This window comes from Pomacea canaliculata, linkage group LG10 (genome assembly GCF_003073045.1).
Source record: "Pomacea canaliculata isolate SZHN2017 linkage group LG10, ASM307304v1, whole genome shotgun sequence".
NCBI classification, from domain to species: domain Eukaryota; kingdom Metazoa; phylum Mollusca; class Gastropoda; order Architaenioglossa; family Ampullariidae; genus Pomacea; species Pomacea canaliculata.
The window spans coordinates 26408550-26424481 of record NC_037599.1 but is presented as its reverse complement, the minus strand read 5'-3'; the positions used below and the strand labels follow the sequence as shown (position 1 = coordinate 26424481).

The 15932-nt window shown below is 36.6% G+C and overlaps 4 protein-coding genes across 11 annotated transcripts in view; all 4 read left to right on the top strand.

Moving 5' to 3' along the window:
- Window positions 1-15932, top strand: part of LOC112574545 (GTPase IMAP family member 4-like) — a 283763-nt gene that overhangs the window by 87637 nt on the left and 180194 nt on the right. The window lies entirely within an intron of this gene.
- LOC112574535 (GTPase IMAP family member 4-like) overlaps window positions 1-15932 on the top strand; it is a 287359-nt gene that overhangs the window by 93917 nt on the left and 177510 nt on the right. The gene's annotated exons all lie outside the window — the stretch shown is intronic.
- Window positions 1355-9662, top strand: LOC112574530. 3 transcript variants are annotated; one of them, XM_025255665.1, is made up of 9 exons: window positions 1355-1695; window positions 2810-2944; window positions 3230-3436; window positions 3612-3746; window positions 4521-4874; window positions 5271-5474; window positions 6019-6153; window positions 6675-7028; window positions 7387-9662. In XM_025255665.1, exons 1-9 carry the CDS (start codon window positions 1578-1580, stop codon window positions 7656-7658), a joined length of 1914 nt encoding a protein of 637 aa, XP_025111450.1. In that variant the 5' UTR covers window positions 1355-1577; the 3' UTR covers window positions 7659-9662. The 3 variants fall into 3 exon arrangements, with proteins under 3 accessions (XP_025111450.1, XP_025111451.1, XP_025111449.1); XM_025255666.1 differs by having other exon boundaries at window positions 1355-1713; window positions 3320-3436; XM_025255664.1 differs by having other exon boundaries at window positions 1355-1713.
- The window catches only part of LOC112574527, a 36115-nt gene continuing 29400 nt past the window's right edge, over window positions 9218-15932 (top strand). For 4 of the 6 annotated variants that reach the window (XM_025255654.1, XM_025255655.1, XM_025255656.1 and 1 more), the window contains exons 1-3: window positions 10801-10958; window positions 13505-13612; window positions 14334-14477. In XM_025255654.1, the coding sequence (XP_025111439.1) occupies window positions 10898-10958; window positions 13505-13612; window positions 14334-14477 (313 nt within the window). In that variant the 5' untranslated portion in view covers window positions 10801-10897. Of the gene's footprint in view, window positions 9241-10800; window positions 10959-12790; window positions 12810-13504; window positions 13613-14333; window positions 14478-15932 lie in introns of those variants that run through there. The other 2 variants (XM_025255657.1, XM_025255659.1) reach the window with 2 other exon arrangements.

Below are 15932 nucleotides of genomic sequence, written 5' to 3'. Positions count from 1 at the left end.
TCCCGAGAGAATTCCCCCAGTTGTTTTTCACCCTTGTGTATATTCATCCCAGGGCAAATGTTTCCAATGAGTTACAGTGCATCGCAGATGTGACTCGCCATCTAGACTCGATTTGTCCTGATGCTCCTAAGTTTATTTTAGGAGATTTTTGAATGAATGAGACATGAATAGTTTTGTGCATGCAATTATGAATTCTAATTTTAATCGAGCTGCAACAGAATTACCCTCTGGGACAAATAAAGTCTTATCGTATCGTATCGTATCGTATCGTATCGTATCGTATCGTATTGCTTACTCTCTCAAGATATTACAGATGCCACATGAGCGCTTACCAAAAAAGCCTATAAAATGTTACTCGGTTTTCGCTATGATAACAAGGTTACATGTGTATATCACATGATGACTACACTGTATAAATACAGTTATGGTTTTATTTTGGAAAATCAAGGTGTTGCCGATGTCAAGTACTTTTTAAGAGAATTCAATTTACGTTTGATAGAATTTTTTCAAATGGTATAACAAAGTGAATTCTATCCCAAGGTTCTTTCCTATAATTTATACAAATCTTCCATAATACATAGTAGTTTTCTTAGAGATATTAAACATATTGGAATGAGAAATGCCCTGACAGGGTTAGGCTAGATGTTTCAGATTTGGGCTGTCATAAGATCCACTTTAGTTTTGCTGAAAATCAGAATATAGAGTGCCCTTTCTGTCAGAATAAAGAAACTGAAATATCTTTCTCTTTGTCTGTCCTATGAATACAGATTTACGAAAAAGCAATATCACCACAAAATATTACAAAAAGCTTCTTTCTTTAGATTCCAACTGTTCATGTCAGACACTAGACTTACTATTTTTAACCTTGTAGCCACGTTTGTCAACAAAGCATTAGACCGGAGAGATATGTCCATAAAATAGCATATTTCCTTGTGTTCTCTTAGTATAGTATTTTTCTGTAAATTTATCACACATAACTTTGTATATCTTCGACAATTGTAAAAAAAATCACAGTGTAGCTTATTCTAAAATGTAAATTTTTTTGGTTGTTGATAATCCTGCAGAGTATATAGTTTATGTGTATTTTTCTTGATACTGTATGCTTTCCTTGAAATGAGCCTATGGCCTTTTCAATAAAGTCATTCAATTCCCTCTCTCTCGCACACACTTGACAGGCTGTATCACTCACAGATAGATGTCTGGTATACTTTATTCGATTTCTCTCGCCTTGTCAGTGTCAACACATTATTGTTCATCAATTTCCTGATAACTTTCACTTTCACATAAACAATGGGAAGTATTACTACTACTGTCTATATTAAGACCTCACAAGTCAAGTGCTTTACTCTGCCGAACAGATCACTTCTGTGCGACCTGACATTTAACGCATGGAACAAAGTTAAAGGATAAAGAAGTCCACAATATGAATAATTAAACTGCAAGCTGCTAGGATCTCAAGTAGCACAGGGATATGCTGTCTATACTGCTGGTGATTTGACGAATATATATTACTTTAAAACTTCTATGTGGCATTGAGAGTGGCAAGTGAAAATTACAGTGACACGATTCTGCGCAAAATGGTTGAGACCCGTTTCCGCTCATTGGAAGCATCTTCCCTTCTCCTAACAGCTCTGGTATTTGTCCTCAGCATTCATTTTTCTCTGTTATCACACGTTGCTGCTGTGTCTGCACAGGGTATGTTGCTTTATTATGGTATGTAGAGCAATAGTGATGGTGTTTATATAATAATGCTATCACACTTTATTTTCAGTTTTATTAAATGAGCAGATTTTTCTGATGATAAATTTACTTTTTATAACTGGTTTAACAATTCAAAAAATTACATTCACACACACACACTCACAATACAAAGACACAACATACGGATAAAAACTAACAAGCAAAGACAGTAACGAAAGCAAAGATATTGATGAAAGTTTTATGAGTTTCTCATATTCGCAGGTGATTTTGCCGATTTGTCTGTTCTATTGAAGTTTACTTTGGCCGATCGCCCCATGCCATTTCGCAAACTGGCTGGTTAAAGCCTGCAACCTAGAAAAAGATTGGACAGTGGCCGGTCAATGTGATGCGATATTGACCACTTCCCCATTTGGCCGGCCAGTTCCCACTTTGGCCTATTTCGGGCTTTGGCCGTTGTAACGGACTCAAACTTCCCAGCAGGACTAAATGTCTCAGTTCAAACTTGCGATGGATTAGTAAACATTTTCTTGGGTTTATTTATCAAAACAAGCTCAAAGCATATTGTGAGTTGTATAATTCTGCTTTTGCAATGTTATAATGTTTCGTCCTTTACTTTTATTTCAAGTAAAATGCCAATCGAAGATTCACATGACCGATAAGCTTTATTTTTCTTCGCTTCATGACGAGACGTTTGGTTTCGCTGCTGCGCCTTCGAATAGTTTGCTGATATTTTCAAAATATCATCGGTCGTGGTATAGAATAGCGAACTATTCGAAGGCACAGCAGCGAAACCAAACGTTTCGTCATGAAGCGAAGAAAAATAAAGCTTATCGGTCATGTGAATCTTCGATTGGCATTTTACTTGAAATAAAAGCTGCCACTTAGTATATCTTCCCTTTTTCGGTTTCGTTACTTCCCTTTCTGACAATTTACATTTCTTTCAGCGGGCTGTAGACATCTACAACAGCTATATACGGCTCTAGTGTTAATTTTAGTGCGACTGCAGAAAACTATGTATTCGTGAAGAAGATTTATTATAGTGATTACAGATGATATTATGCACATGCTAATGAGCCTTTGTACTTACTGCAATGATTCTATGCCACAGAGACAAAGTCGTCTTGCCATATTTCAAGTGTCAAAGAGGCGGAACAGACGAACGTAACATGTACATTCAGCACTGATGTTTATGCGACTAGAAACAACATCAAAATACTTCGTTTTGCTGATGAGGATAACACAGGTAATGTCTAAACCCACGGAAAAATTGATTGCTAATTTTTTCTTAATTGTTTTATCTAATATAACATGTAAAGAAAGGTCATTCACGTAACTGTTTGACTGGGTAGTCAGTAACATTTCAAAATACAATATCTACATTTCAAAGCACATCATTTCAAAATGGATTTATTTGTACCTAAGTGTACATTAATATGCTGGCATGTGCTAATCTCCTTGCAACTTACTTCAACTATCACAATGATTTCAAACTTCGACTTCAGAAATAAAACTGATATCATTATTCAAGGTGCTACGGTCGCATTGTGTATGTGGATAGAAGACGTACTAGATTGTGACACAGCATCAGGATATGAGTTTCACAACCACACCCTTACAGATGAACTCGTCATCAAAGTACCACATGCGTCACGTGATCAGTCTGGACGATATGTGTGTCTAGCGCTGGGTTCTGCATCCGAAGCATTTACATCTTGTAACTTTGTTGTCATGACAGGTAATCCATCTGTATAACAGGTATTTCTAATACGTTAGCATACTTTTTATAAGTTGTTAGGCATCAATCAGAAACAATGCTACTTGTTACTCAATAGTTTCACTAAAAGTGTCATAGAAAGCTTTAAGTATACTATTGGGTTGGCTAATTGAATTAAACATTTATTTTGGTTCAGCCGGGTTAACGACGTGTGCGATCTCCTCTGTCAAAATGATGTCCCAAACATCGCTGACATGCTACTTCCCGGAGGACGTCAGCAAGACCAGAGCAGACATTTCTGTCTATCATCATTCGATCCAAGGTCATACAGGTATTGCGATATGTAAATTAGTATTAAACTAAATAATTCTTGTTGATGTATACGACACATTTATATTACTCAAGTTGTTTTCATCTGAATTGTCATTTGTTTCACCATGATTCTCATTATAGTCCCTTGCTCCGACTTGACGGTGTTGCATTTGACGACATATATCAGCAGCTCTCTGGGATACACGGAATGACAGGCCAGTCCATTCTTGGGTGCTATCGGTCTACTACAGTTTACCTTTTCTTCTTAAAGTTATATATCTATTATTTTAATAAATTGATACGCTATATACATATATAGTTATGCACATTTTATAGTTTTTATATAACTATACACTTATGTATCCTAATGACAGAAAAATAAACTTTTTTTCTTTTTTTTCTTTTTTTGTTCCTTTAATTCCTTTTATCACTTTAAACTATTTAAAATACATCAATGCCGGACAGCATTGACTGGCAGGTAATTGCAAGAATACAGCAAAACACCTGGTTACAATGCTCATCGTCAAGATCAACATCAGGAGATTTAAGAATAAGTAAAAATATATGCTAATAGTGCCCTAAGTTCGCTAAGTGAACGAATTATATAGCATGAAGCTCCATAAAGATCTCCTTTGTACTAAGTGGATTTCTTTCTTCGTTGCCAAAATTGTTATTTTAGATATCCTGATAAGAAAACTTTTTCGGTCTTTCTAATCTCTCTCGTTCTAATTTGTTTCTCTCGTTTTCATTTAAGAACTTCAATACTTCATGATTTCTCTTCTTCCCTGAACAGATACTGTTATGTCCTGCGTGTGGAAGAAAGAAAAGTTGAGTTGTAGCATTCTCCGAGGCTACGAGATTAGCGGCAACGTGACAGATCACGTGATTCTGAAGGTCCACAATACGTCGGAGACTCATGAAGGAACGTACAACTGTCAGATTACAGGTTTTACATCTGCTCCATATGACAATTGTTCCTTTGAGCTAGAGAAAGAAGATAAGCAACAGTTAGTGACCACTTCGTCTTGTAATATTTCAAGTGTCCAAGATACAGAGGCTGCAGAACTAGTCTGCACATTCAGTGTTGATGTCAATGTGTCGAGACAGGACATAAATGTTATTCATCTCCCTTATGGAGGGAAAAAAGGTAAAATTAAAACACATGCGTTACGTACTAATGGTATTAGGCTAATGCTTATGGTAAACATATTAAATCGTTTTTTAAAGTATGCTTTTATTAGACACGCTTTAAGGATTGGCTTAAAAATGTAATATTATCACAGTGGCAAGATGGTTTCTTTTTCTCGCACTTTTAAAATCTCTCAACGAAATCATTTTTAAATACATGTATGTGCGCTGATCTCATTACAATTTACTGAACTTTCTATTCTCTGTATTCTGAGTAAATTATTATTATGAGTAAGTTATTTGTTTTAGTCTTGGTGGTCTTTCAAATTATGTCTTGGGGTTAAAAATGACATATTATTGCAAAATTAAGCAAGTATTATGTACAATTTTAATTCTAAGATTTTCTTTACTGTAGTTGTTGACATCCTCACCTGCGTTTGGTTGGAAGAGCAGCTGGACTGCATGACGGCTCCGGAATACGTGTTCAACAGCACAGTCACAGACCAACTCGTCATCAGAGTGCCGCGAGCGTCGCGCGACCACAGCGGATTATACACTTGTCAAGTGCATGGTTTTGAATCCACAGGGTTTGCACCGTGCGAATTTATTGTCTTGACAGGTAGTCCACCTATGCAAAAGTTCTAATTTTATGATTAATTTTCTTCTTTGAAAAAGTGTCACAGTGTATATTGTTTACTAGGTTCTGGGTGTAAAGTATTGGGTTCTTTAGCTGAGTGAACTGTGCGCTTGCCACAGAAACAGAAGGTAGAAAGTTTGAGACTCAGTTAACTCATGTGTTTGTACGATACGATACTAAATTCTTTAATGATTCAGACTTGTCCAGTTTCACAGGGGCTACAACATGAAAGTACATAATGTATAATACATAGGATATAGAGCGCTAGAATTTCACACATGCTTGTAGAACTACACTGTAGAAATACAGATATGCATCTAGCATTCATTTTGTGTTCCTGATACACAGATATACATGAATAATCATTTTTGTATATATTGTCCCTTCTAATATGTGATAATCATGTGTGATAATCTTTATATTTTAATCTATAATTTAGCTTTAATTTTCTCACATAAAATATCTGTAGTTTTCTTAAAGTTTCATAGAACACTGGTTTTATAGGTTATAATAAATCTTGTTTTAGCTGGTATAACAAAGTGTGAAATTCCATCTGTTAAACTGATGTCACAAACATCCCTGACATGTTACTTCACAGAGGACCTGAGCGAGACCAGATCAGACTTTAGTGTCTATCATCATTCAGTCCAAGGTCTTAAAGGTGATGCAACTTGAGAAATAAATATATAAATTCATGGTTGGTCCTGACGATAATTTAGTATTTGTAATGCTTTTTATTTGAGCTGTCATCAAGCTAATTTTTATCACTAACATCATTATCTCAGCTCTTATTAGGGCATTTTATGACATTATTCCTATCGCTCGCTACATTTATGCGTTTTCTGCCCTTCTTCGGTCTGTACACCAAGGCATATTTTCTAGATTTATACTTTCGTCTACTTGTTCTTCTATCATTCGTTAATTGGAGTCTCCTACAAGACCGTCTGGCGATCTGTAGGTCTTGATGACCATAAGACTTTTCAAAAAATTAAGTTATCAAGCTCTTGTGGTGGCGGTGGTGGTGGTGGTGGTGGTGATGATGATGATGATGATGATGATAAAAATATCGTTATTCGTTCTTTAAAGTAATCATATGTTATCATTGTTGTAAAAGATTTCTTGTTATATTGTTTTGCTCGCTTTCATGGAATACATTTCTAAGTTCCCCTTTCTCGAGAGCAGATGCAGTGCTGTCCTGTGGATGGAACAAAGAAAAGTTGAATTGTACCACCGTTCGCGGTTACGAGGTTTATGTCAACGTGACAAATCACGTGACTCTTATGATCTACAACACAACAAAGAACCACGAAGGACTGTACAACTGTCAGATAAATGGCCTTGGAGCTGTTGGTTACGAAAACTGCTCTTTTCAGCTTCAGAAAGATAACAAGCAGCTGTTGGAGACCAAGCCATCTTGTAATATTTCAAGCGTAAAAGAATCAGAAGCTGCAGAACTGATCTGTACATTTAGTGATGATGTCAGTGTGACAAGACAGAACTTCAAAGTGATTTTCCTCGGTCAGGAAGGAAGAACAAGTAATCTTGATATATATGTATATGTTCCTGCTTGTGTTGAACACATTTTTCTTTGTCTCAACATTTTAATCAACTCGTTTTGAGATAACGTTTGCGAATGTAAATATTTACTAGGGTATATTAGTAACGCATTGACTTCTTGTCTCTTTTTTTAAATCTACCAGACAGTGAAATGTGTTCTCTTTTAATGTGCACCGACATCTAAACAATATACTCAATTCACTATTGTCCGTATTTTGAGTAATTATTTTGAGGAACAAAAGTAGCCTAATTTTAGATTTCAGAAAATAATATTTGCATTTGATTCAGCCAAGCTGTTAACATATGTTGGTGTCGTTCACCTTTCTTGCTTATACAGATGTTGGCATCTTAATATGCATCTGGGTGGAAGATGGACTGGACTGCACGACATCCCCAACATACGAGTTCAACAACACCGTCAACCGTCAACTCGTCGTCAGAATACCGCGAGCGTCACGTGATCATAGAGGGACGTACGCTTGTTACGTGCTGGGCTCTCAGCTTGACGGGTTTGAATCGTGTGAATTTATAGTCATGACAGGTAGATATACATCCAGCTTTACACCAGACGTGATTGTAGCACTCACTGCAGTTTTACTAACCATATAATACACTACAAATCATGTCACCATCCAATTTATTAGTGATTTCACCTAAAACAACACTCCTTGGAAGTCTCATAGGCTGATTTAGTCACAGTTGAGTCAGTCATAATTTTTCATCTGTTCTAACATCACGCAACTGGTAAGTGATACAAGTTTGTTCACCAATTTATATGTCTGTGTTCACGTGGTGTTATGACAGAAAGCGAATTTTTCTGGCCTCTGCGCGGTGTACCTAACATTATAGTCGCCTTGGAAGACAAAAACGCTTGTAGGGGGCTGTAATAATTAGTGTCGATGTCGTTATCTGTCGTGCCAAACAAATACATTTTGCACAAGTTCTTCAACAACTGCAAGTGGTAAGTTTTGATTTACATTTCTTGTCAATGGCAAATGATTTTAATTTTTTCAATGTCAGACTACAATCCTTTTGATGGAGCAGTGCTTATTAACATTATAGATTAATCTTAATATCGTCTATTGTGTCTTTGAATCGCCACGAGGCTTCTCTATAGTGTATTTTTTTCTAAGTCATAAGAGTATAAGCATCTTTCACACAACTTTCTCCTAGTGTGAAAATGACGTGGTGCATTTTCTGACATTGTATAAGGTGTATTAAAGCCTAATTCGTTTAAAGTAAAAAAAACAAAACAAAACAAAAAGCAAACATTTCATTTTATTAACAAATGAAATATGCATGAGGCCTTGAGTTACATAAAATCACGAGAGGAAAGCATAACTATTTCCATTTGGACTGTCCTATAAACTAACGAATTAACAAAAAGGTTAAATAATAAAGGTCTGGTGACAGAGCTTGGTGTCTAGATTACCTGGCGAAATGAGTATTATTTCATAAATTGAGATATAGGTAGTATAAATATATTTCCGAAAACTTGCACTACTCAGTATGACATATATGTGGTCACAGCTGTTTATTTCTAACCTCAATTACATTTGTTTTTTTCCTACAGGAACCTGCTGAAGATTTTCTGAGACTAAATGAGCGGACACGAGGTTTTTGGAATCGTTGATCCTTGAATAGCATTCTTCTATTATGAGCACGAAACCGCCTATTAGCAATAAGATATTTAACCAAAAATAACCCCTCCCCCACACTACCTCTATCTGTAATAAAGATATCGATATTAAATCATTTACTTCAAAATGAATTACATATAAAGTCGCCACCCAGCTTTTGAAGTGTCCAGCTGCAGACAATGTCACCTATGGTTTCCTGGGGTCGCTGCTTCCCACACAGAGTGCAGAAAAGAAGGCAGCTGCTTCGTATGTAAATAAAATTTGTCAAAGCCAATTTCATCCGACTGATGTGCAAAAAATCGATGGAGAGAAATCTTCCAATCTACAAGCATGTCATCCCTGTTCTTACATTCACAGGTACAGTCACCTCTTTTGGCTTTCTTCACCCATTCTCACATCGTCTTTCCGAAGTACACCAACATGCCACAAGGCCCGGCAGCATCCTCCACTCTCCTCTCCACCACAAGACCCCCACACATGCACACAAAATCGGGAATATCCTGTATGACGAACTATCTACTAATCATTGCTAGAACGAGGTGGGCAATAAGGTAAGTTCACCAACATTCAGGTGTATAATTATGCGAGCATAGAGCAAATTTTGTAGTGGTAGTGCAGGTAAAACATGAAGCCATAAAGATTTAATTAGCAGAGACAAACGGCAATGGTTATCAAATATAAATACATATATAGACAAAAACACACACAAGACACAGTATGAGCATTAAAGTTGACAAGCACACTGATGAATGACTTTTAGCATTTGTGTATTTAATAACACTCATGACAAGAGGTTGTCACAAAATGTGTCAGACCTTATTTGTTTTATTTTCTAATAATCTACATAAATAATATCTAGAGAGTGTGCTCTGACTTTTAGGCAAGTATAGGAAGTACATACAGGCCCGGTTCTACCTATTAGGCGAACTAGGCAATCGCCTAGGGCGCAGCGACCGAGGGGGGCGGAAAAAATGGCCTGCTTTTTTTTTTTTTTTTTTTTTTTTAATGAATAATTTTAGGGAAAAATGTCATTTTCACAAAATGATATTAGCAGGACACTTTTCCTCTGCTTGTCGACTGACCACCACGCTAGTTTCTCAGTACATGTATGACAGGAAAACCCCATTATCGCATTATCCCAGGGCGCACCTGCAGTGACCAGCTAACCGGCAGGCAAGTAGAGGGCGGCAGAGGGGCGGGGAAGGGAGTTGAGAAGGGTGGCGTTGGTGGAAGGCACCTTTTCCTCTGCTTGTAGGTTGACTTCACCACCGAGTTTCTCAGTTCATGTAGTGATGTAGTACAGGAAAACCCATTATTACAGGGCGCACTTGAAGTGACCAGCTAACCAGCGGGGAAGAAGAGGGCGGAGAATAGACATCGGAGGGGCGGGTTGGTGGATGGGGCCCCTACGGTGGAGTGGACCGCATTCCACTAATACCAAGCTCACCTTTCTTTCCTCTATCTTACTATTGAAGAGGTTCCACACTTATGCATTGAAAACACTGCAGCTGATATCAGGGACAACAACACTGACTTGAGTTTCTACGCGAGTTTCTCTTTGGTTATGACAACTGTTTTATGCTCAATATTGTTTACACTTACGAACTTTTAACCCGAAGGAAGTTAGCTAATGTCACCAACGCGTTCTTAGTTAATAAGAGTATTAAAGTCTTTCGCACACAAACATCAAGGTAGAGCCATTTGAAGTTTATAGCATATCTATTTAGTGACACTGATGGCCTATAGTCTTGTACTTACTGTTGTGACTCATGGTCGTGAATATTTAACTTTCTTATTAATTATTAAATTTCTGTTCGATTGGTGTTTTAGGCTTAATTTAGTTGTCAATTTGTAATGTTTATTTTAATTATCTAAGAGTGCATCTGTTTGTCTACAGTTTGAATGGCTAGCTTGTTGTTATGCTCCATTGACAGAATATTTGAAATTGGTTATTAAGAGATAATGCGTACTAAGACCTACAGTCTATACACTGTATACTTCTCTTGTTTTCACCAAACCCTATGCTGGACACCACGCAGTGTTGATCCCTGGACTGTGTTTGGGGAGCTGACACCATGATTTACAACTTTGCATTGTTAGCGTCCAGAAGACTCTCTCTTGACAGACCTTGCTCCCCGCCCACCTGTGAGGTGTGACTTTGGTGTGACTTTGGATGGGAACAAAGTAGCTGCTATCAGGGTGGTCTAGATGCTGGAAGCTGTGATCAGCTTGAGTTTTACACCACACACCAAACTAAGACCAGAGCAAGGTGCTACACATTTCTTGTCTCCATCAGTGTGCACTCCATAAAACCTTTTACACGAGTGTTTGAAATCCCGCTACTCATAATTGTAGGTCTGATTTGGGAGGCATGCAAGCATCCATATGTGTATGATGCATGCCTGCAAAAGAAAAACAGACGTACCTTTTCTTGACAAAAAGTAGTTCTTACTTATAAGTTATTAATCAAATCTGACAGCAAATTCTCGAAAAAGATTTAATTTTAGTAAGCCATTCTTTGACACTTCTGGGTTCTAACGCCTCTGGTCGTAATGAGTTCTTGTAGAAAACCACTTTTCTACTATTTTTAAGCAGCAAACAGCAAACATGTAGTCAGTTCGGTTTTACTTGTTAGTTCGTCTGTAAGGTGAGAAAGAAGAGAACCATTGAAAGCACTTGCCGATGGAGGTGCTGTAGGTGGACAGGCCCACAGGTAGCGATAAATCTGTCACAGTTAATGACCAGTCGGATCAGATTAGAAGACTGGACAAAGAAGGTGGTGCGATGTTACTTGATAGTTGTCCGTGAGAGAAGAAAGAGAAATGAGAAAGATTGAAAGGACCTAAGTGGGGTGGTGGAGAAGGGTAGAGATAAATCTCTACCACTTTAAAGAAAGTCAGATCACATTACTAGGGCTGGACAGCCAGAGACTGGGGAAGAGGTAGTTGTAACTTTGACGCAGGACGATGTGAAAACCTTTTCTGAGCGGCTGCAGACATCTCGTGCTGCTGTTTGAATTTACTTTGTAATCGTCTGTTTGGGTGCTTGGAGCTATCATCCTTCTACAGCTGAGTCAGTAAAGGTTGTGAACTGCATTTAGCCTGCCAGACTGAACAGTGCTACTGTCTACAGCACTTCATGAGAGTTTGGTAAAGATAAGTTCGCATGAATTTTATACACTGTGACATAGCTGTATATATTTTATTAACACGATTTATGTCTTCTTTACATTAATTTCATTTCCTTATTTTTATAGTGCTTATTTTGATTGTGTGGATGCAATGGGTTGCGATAGCGGTGGTGTAACTTTTTGCAAAACTGTTCATTGATCAAACGGGTCCGTGACAGTCTTGTGGTCTTTAGCACATCACAGTCGTGTTGAGTTCTGAGGCAGACCGCCGCAATCATTACTGGTGATATTTCAGCCTAGCTTTCTTGTTTGAACTGCGTCCATTGAAGACAGATTTAAACAGATTCAGGAGCACAGTGCATTATTTGGATTTCTTTATGATATCCAAAGCATTTCTGAAAAACCAAGGAAGGACATTCTACTATCTTGCGAGGTCTTGGCAAAGGCACTAATGCACAGAGACAGCAAAGACATTGAAGCGGAGGAACTCTGTTCTGAATTACAGGTTGTGGCTAGAAGACTTCCCAAACCTAAAATGAACCCTAAAGAAGAACATTCATTATCCAACATAAGCTATTTGATATTGTGCCGAATGTTGTAGTGTCTCTCAGAATTTTATTGACCCTTCCAATTTCTGTTGCCAGTGCAGAACGAAGTTTCTCAAAATTAAAATTAATTAAAAACTATATGAGATCAACAATGTTGCATGAGAGACTGACTGTCTGGCCACCATATCTATTGAGCATGACTTGGCAAATGCACTCAATCTGAAGGAACTGATAACTCGTTTTGCACAGCAAAAAACAAGGAAAGGGAGGTTTTAAGCATCAATTTCATGACCAGGACTAACTAAATTGCAAAATAAATGATATACCATGGTTCACTTTTTGTGAGGTGTGGGGGGGGGGGGGGGGCGCAGAATTTTTCTTTCGCCTAGGGCGCAACACAGCCTAGCGCCGGCCCTGAGTACATAGACAGAACAGGAAGGAGGTAAGGAGAAATAGCTATGCAGACAAGTAATAAAAGACAAACATAGAATACACAAAGAGTAATTAAGGAATAAACAGTAAGGATGGAGAAAGTATCATAAATCTACAGAGGAAAACAAGAAGGTATACTTGTCAATTGACTATAATCACAACTATATGACAGCTATGTATGTCAATTGGTGTAAGTAGTCATGCATGTAGAACAGATGTATTTCACAAAATATATAAAAATATGCTAATGTATATTTACTTCCATAGATAAATGCATAATCAAATGTAGACACATTTGAATACTTGCACAGTTACAGTCAAAAAGCTTAGGGATTAAAGTTTTCAAAGACACAATTAATGTTCCAAATGTTTGCCAACAAAAGGTATGCTGTATTTCTTTTGATGACAAATATAATATTTAGTCTCATCTGCACCTATTTCAAGTTTTCTATATGCCAGTAGAATTTCAAACTACATTTGCATTGCTTAAATTCAATTTTATAAATGACACTCCTCTTAAAATGTCAATTTATACTCTTGATGACATGTAACAGATTAGGATTAAAATAACAGAATTTTAGGGAGACGCTTTTTATGAGACAAATGTAAGCTAACAGGTAGGTTTATATTCTCTGGCATTACATAGTAGAATGGTAGACCTATGTAATTACATATACAAGATAATGATGATCATTATGGTTACAGGATGCTATGAAAAGGATTGCTACTCGCTTTCCATCACAGAACCCATGGCCTCTTATCTTAAAGCAACTCTCTTTATCTTCAGTCTTTACAGATTGTCCAGTGCACAAGGTATCTTGGCAGTTTTGTGTAACACCACCATATTTTCTTACTCCACAGCTTGTTAGTTAAAAAAAAAATAACAGTTGATTTGAACAGACTCATTTTTATAAAAATCCAGGTAATCCAGTCTGTCAAGTGCACTAACACACAAAAGTGCATCCTCTAATTTAAGTCCTTTCCTCTCCAAGCACACACAAAGGCACAAACATATACAATGAATATTCATGTATTTTTCTCTCCCTTTCACAGCATACAGAGACCTCGAACAACATGTACTATAATAAATTTCCTTGGTTTATATATTTTCCAGTGCTAAGAAATATCTCATTTTTCTTTATATTGTTTTTGTACATAATTCTAAGTCAAGTCAATGTTTATTTATACTGTTTTGTAACTAATTATATGTTATGGCAATGTTTACTAACTTGGAATGCAATCTGCCAAAAAGATATTCACTTAAACTCTGAAAGTAAGGCTTTACTTGAACTTTACAAGCAAGCATAAGTGAATTTACTTCATGAACATTTTCAACACTAATATATTATTGCCTAAGACCACAGAATTCTAGATAGCCATTTGTCAGAGATCCAGAACTAGTTACTTTTTTATCATTTAACAATTGCATACTAAGGTTTCGGGTTTTTATATAACTATGTATTAATTTACATCATATGCCTTTATTATATGTGACTAATAATATTTGTTGTTTGTATTTTTAATGGAATTTCAGATAGCAGCACAACTTGTGATATTCCATGGGTTGAACCACTGGCCAATACATCAGTCACCTGCCACTTTCCTATAAATGTTAATCAGAAAAATAGTATTTTTGGTGTCTCTTTTGAGAGTAATGACAGGGAAAAGAAAATTCAAGGTGTGTAGATGAATATTTAAGTTACTCTTTCTTCTGCTATTCTTATTGCCATGCTATTGAAAAGGGTAATAAATCTGTGCAATAAATCTTACCAATAACTTTGTAATGACTTCAAGATATAGGGATATTTTTGAAAATTCATCCCAAGTTTTGATGACCAGTCAGTCTCTGTAAGCTGTAACTAATGCGCACATTTTGAAACTAATATGAGCATTTATGTTTCATGGGTCCAATAAGAATGAGTGCTGGTGCTTTGCCAGTATTTTGGACTGCGGATGGTTCTCAGGAAAAACGAAGGTATTTATTTACTTCAGTCGATCAAAACAGACTATACGATGGTTCTCATACAGATGATAATACGTATCTAATACATTCTCCTTAGAGATTCCACAAGCTTCTTCAGAACACATTGGAAGATACACATGTCACCTTGTAAACATAAGACCTGAAAATTTCAAGCCATGTGAATTCAGGGTAAAAGTAGGTAAGATATGCTAAAATATCTACTTTCCATGTTATTTTGCAAGCATTATAAAACCATTCCTTAAAAATGTGCTATCTGGTGAGATCATTAAATGGAATTAGCGGGCTGTTATGTACCTTATAAATGAAGCCATTGTGTAGTTTATTCTCACATTTTCAAAATTTTAATCAGTAGTTACAAATAAAAATCTTCTATGCGAGCTTTTTGACATCATAATTTAGGAGGATGACCTGAGAGAAAATAATGATAGTGAGTGAAGGAGATGAGGTGAGCAAAATTAGTAAACTGAGAAGGGTTTTATATGCAGTGATTTGCAATACATTATTACCTCCCCTTTAGACAGATTCTGTTTTTCCCCTTCCCTGCTTCTGCACCAGTCAGGAAAATAGTCATCACCCAGCCATTTATGTTTCGCTACCTTAACTTGCGAATTTCATTTCCCATCCCATTAATCCTTATTTCTCCAAATGAGATGCTCAAATGAAAAAAATGAACATAAAGAGCCCATCAGGTGCCTGCATATGAGTCAATCATTACTACATTACATCATATGTGGAGTACAGGCAATTATTCACTTGAATAATCTTGACTCAGTCATTATTACCTCTCCAGAAGAAATTTCTTTTTCCAGGGTAAATTCTTCAGTTCTTTGTGTCTCAAATCCATATTTTACATCAGTATTTTCCATACTAACTGATTAGGAATGAAAGCGAAAAAATCTCTGGCTCTCTTTCATATTTCTATTTTTTTCAAGATTTTCCATAATAAAATAGAAGAATCATATAGGTGAAAATCTCTGCTCAAATAAAAGCTTAACAATCAAATCATAGTTGAAGAACTTGCAATAGAAATCAACTTGTATTACATCGGTACTTATTTTCATTAATGCAACAGCACATGAACTGGCAACCCTTAATTATAATTGCTTACCAATGCTGAAGGAAGCACATGCACTTGTTATGTTTATGTTT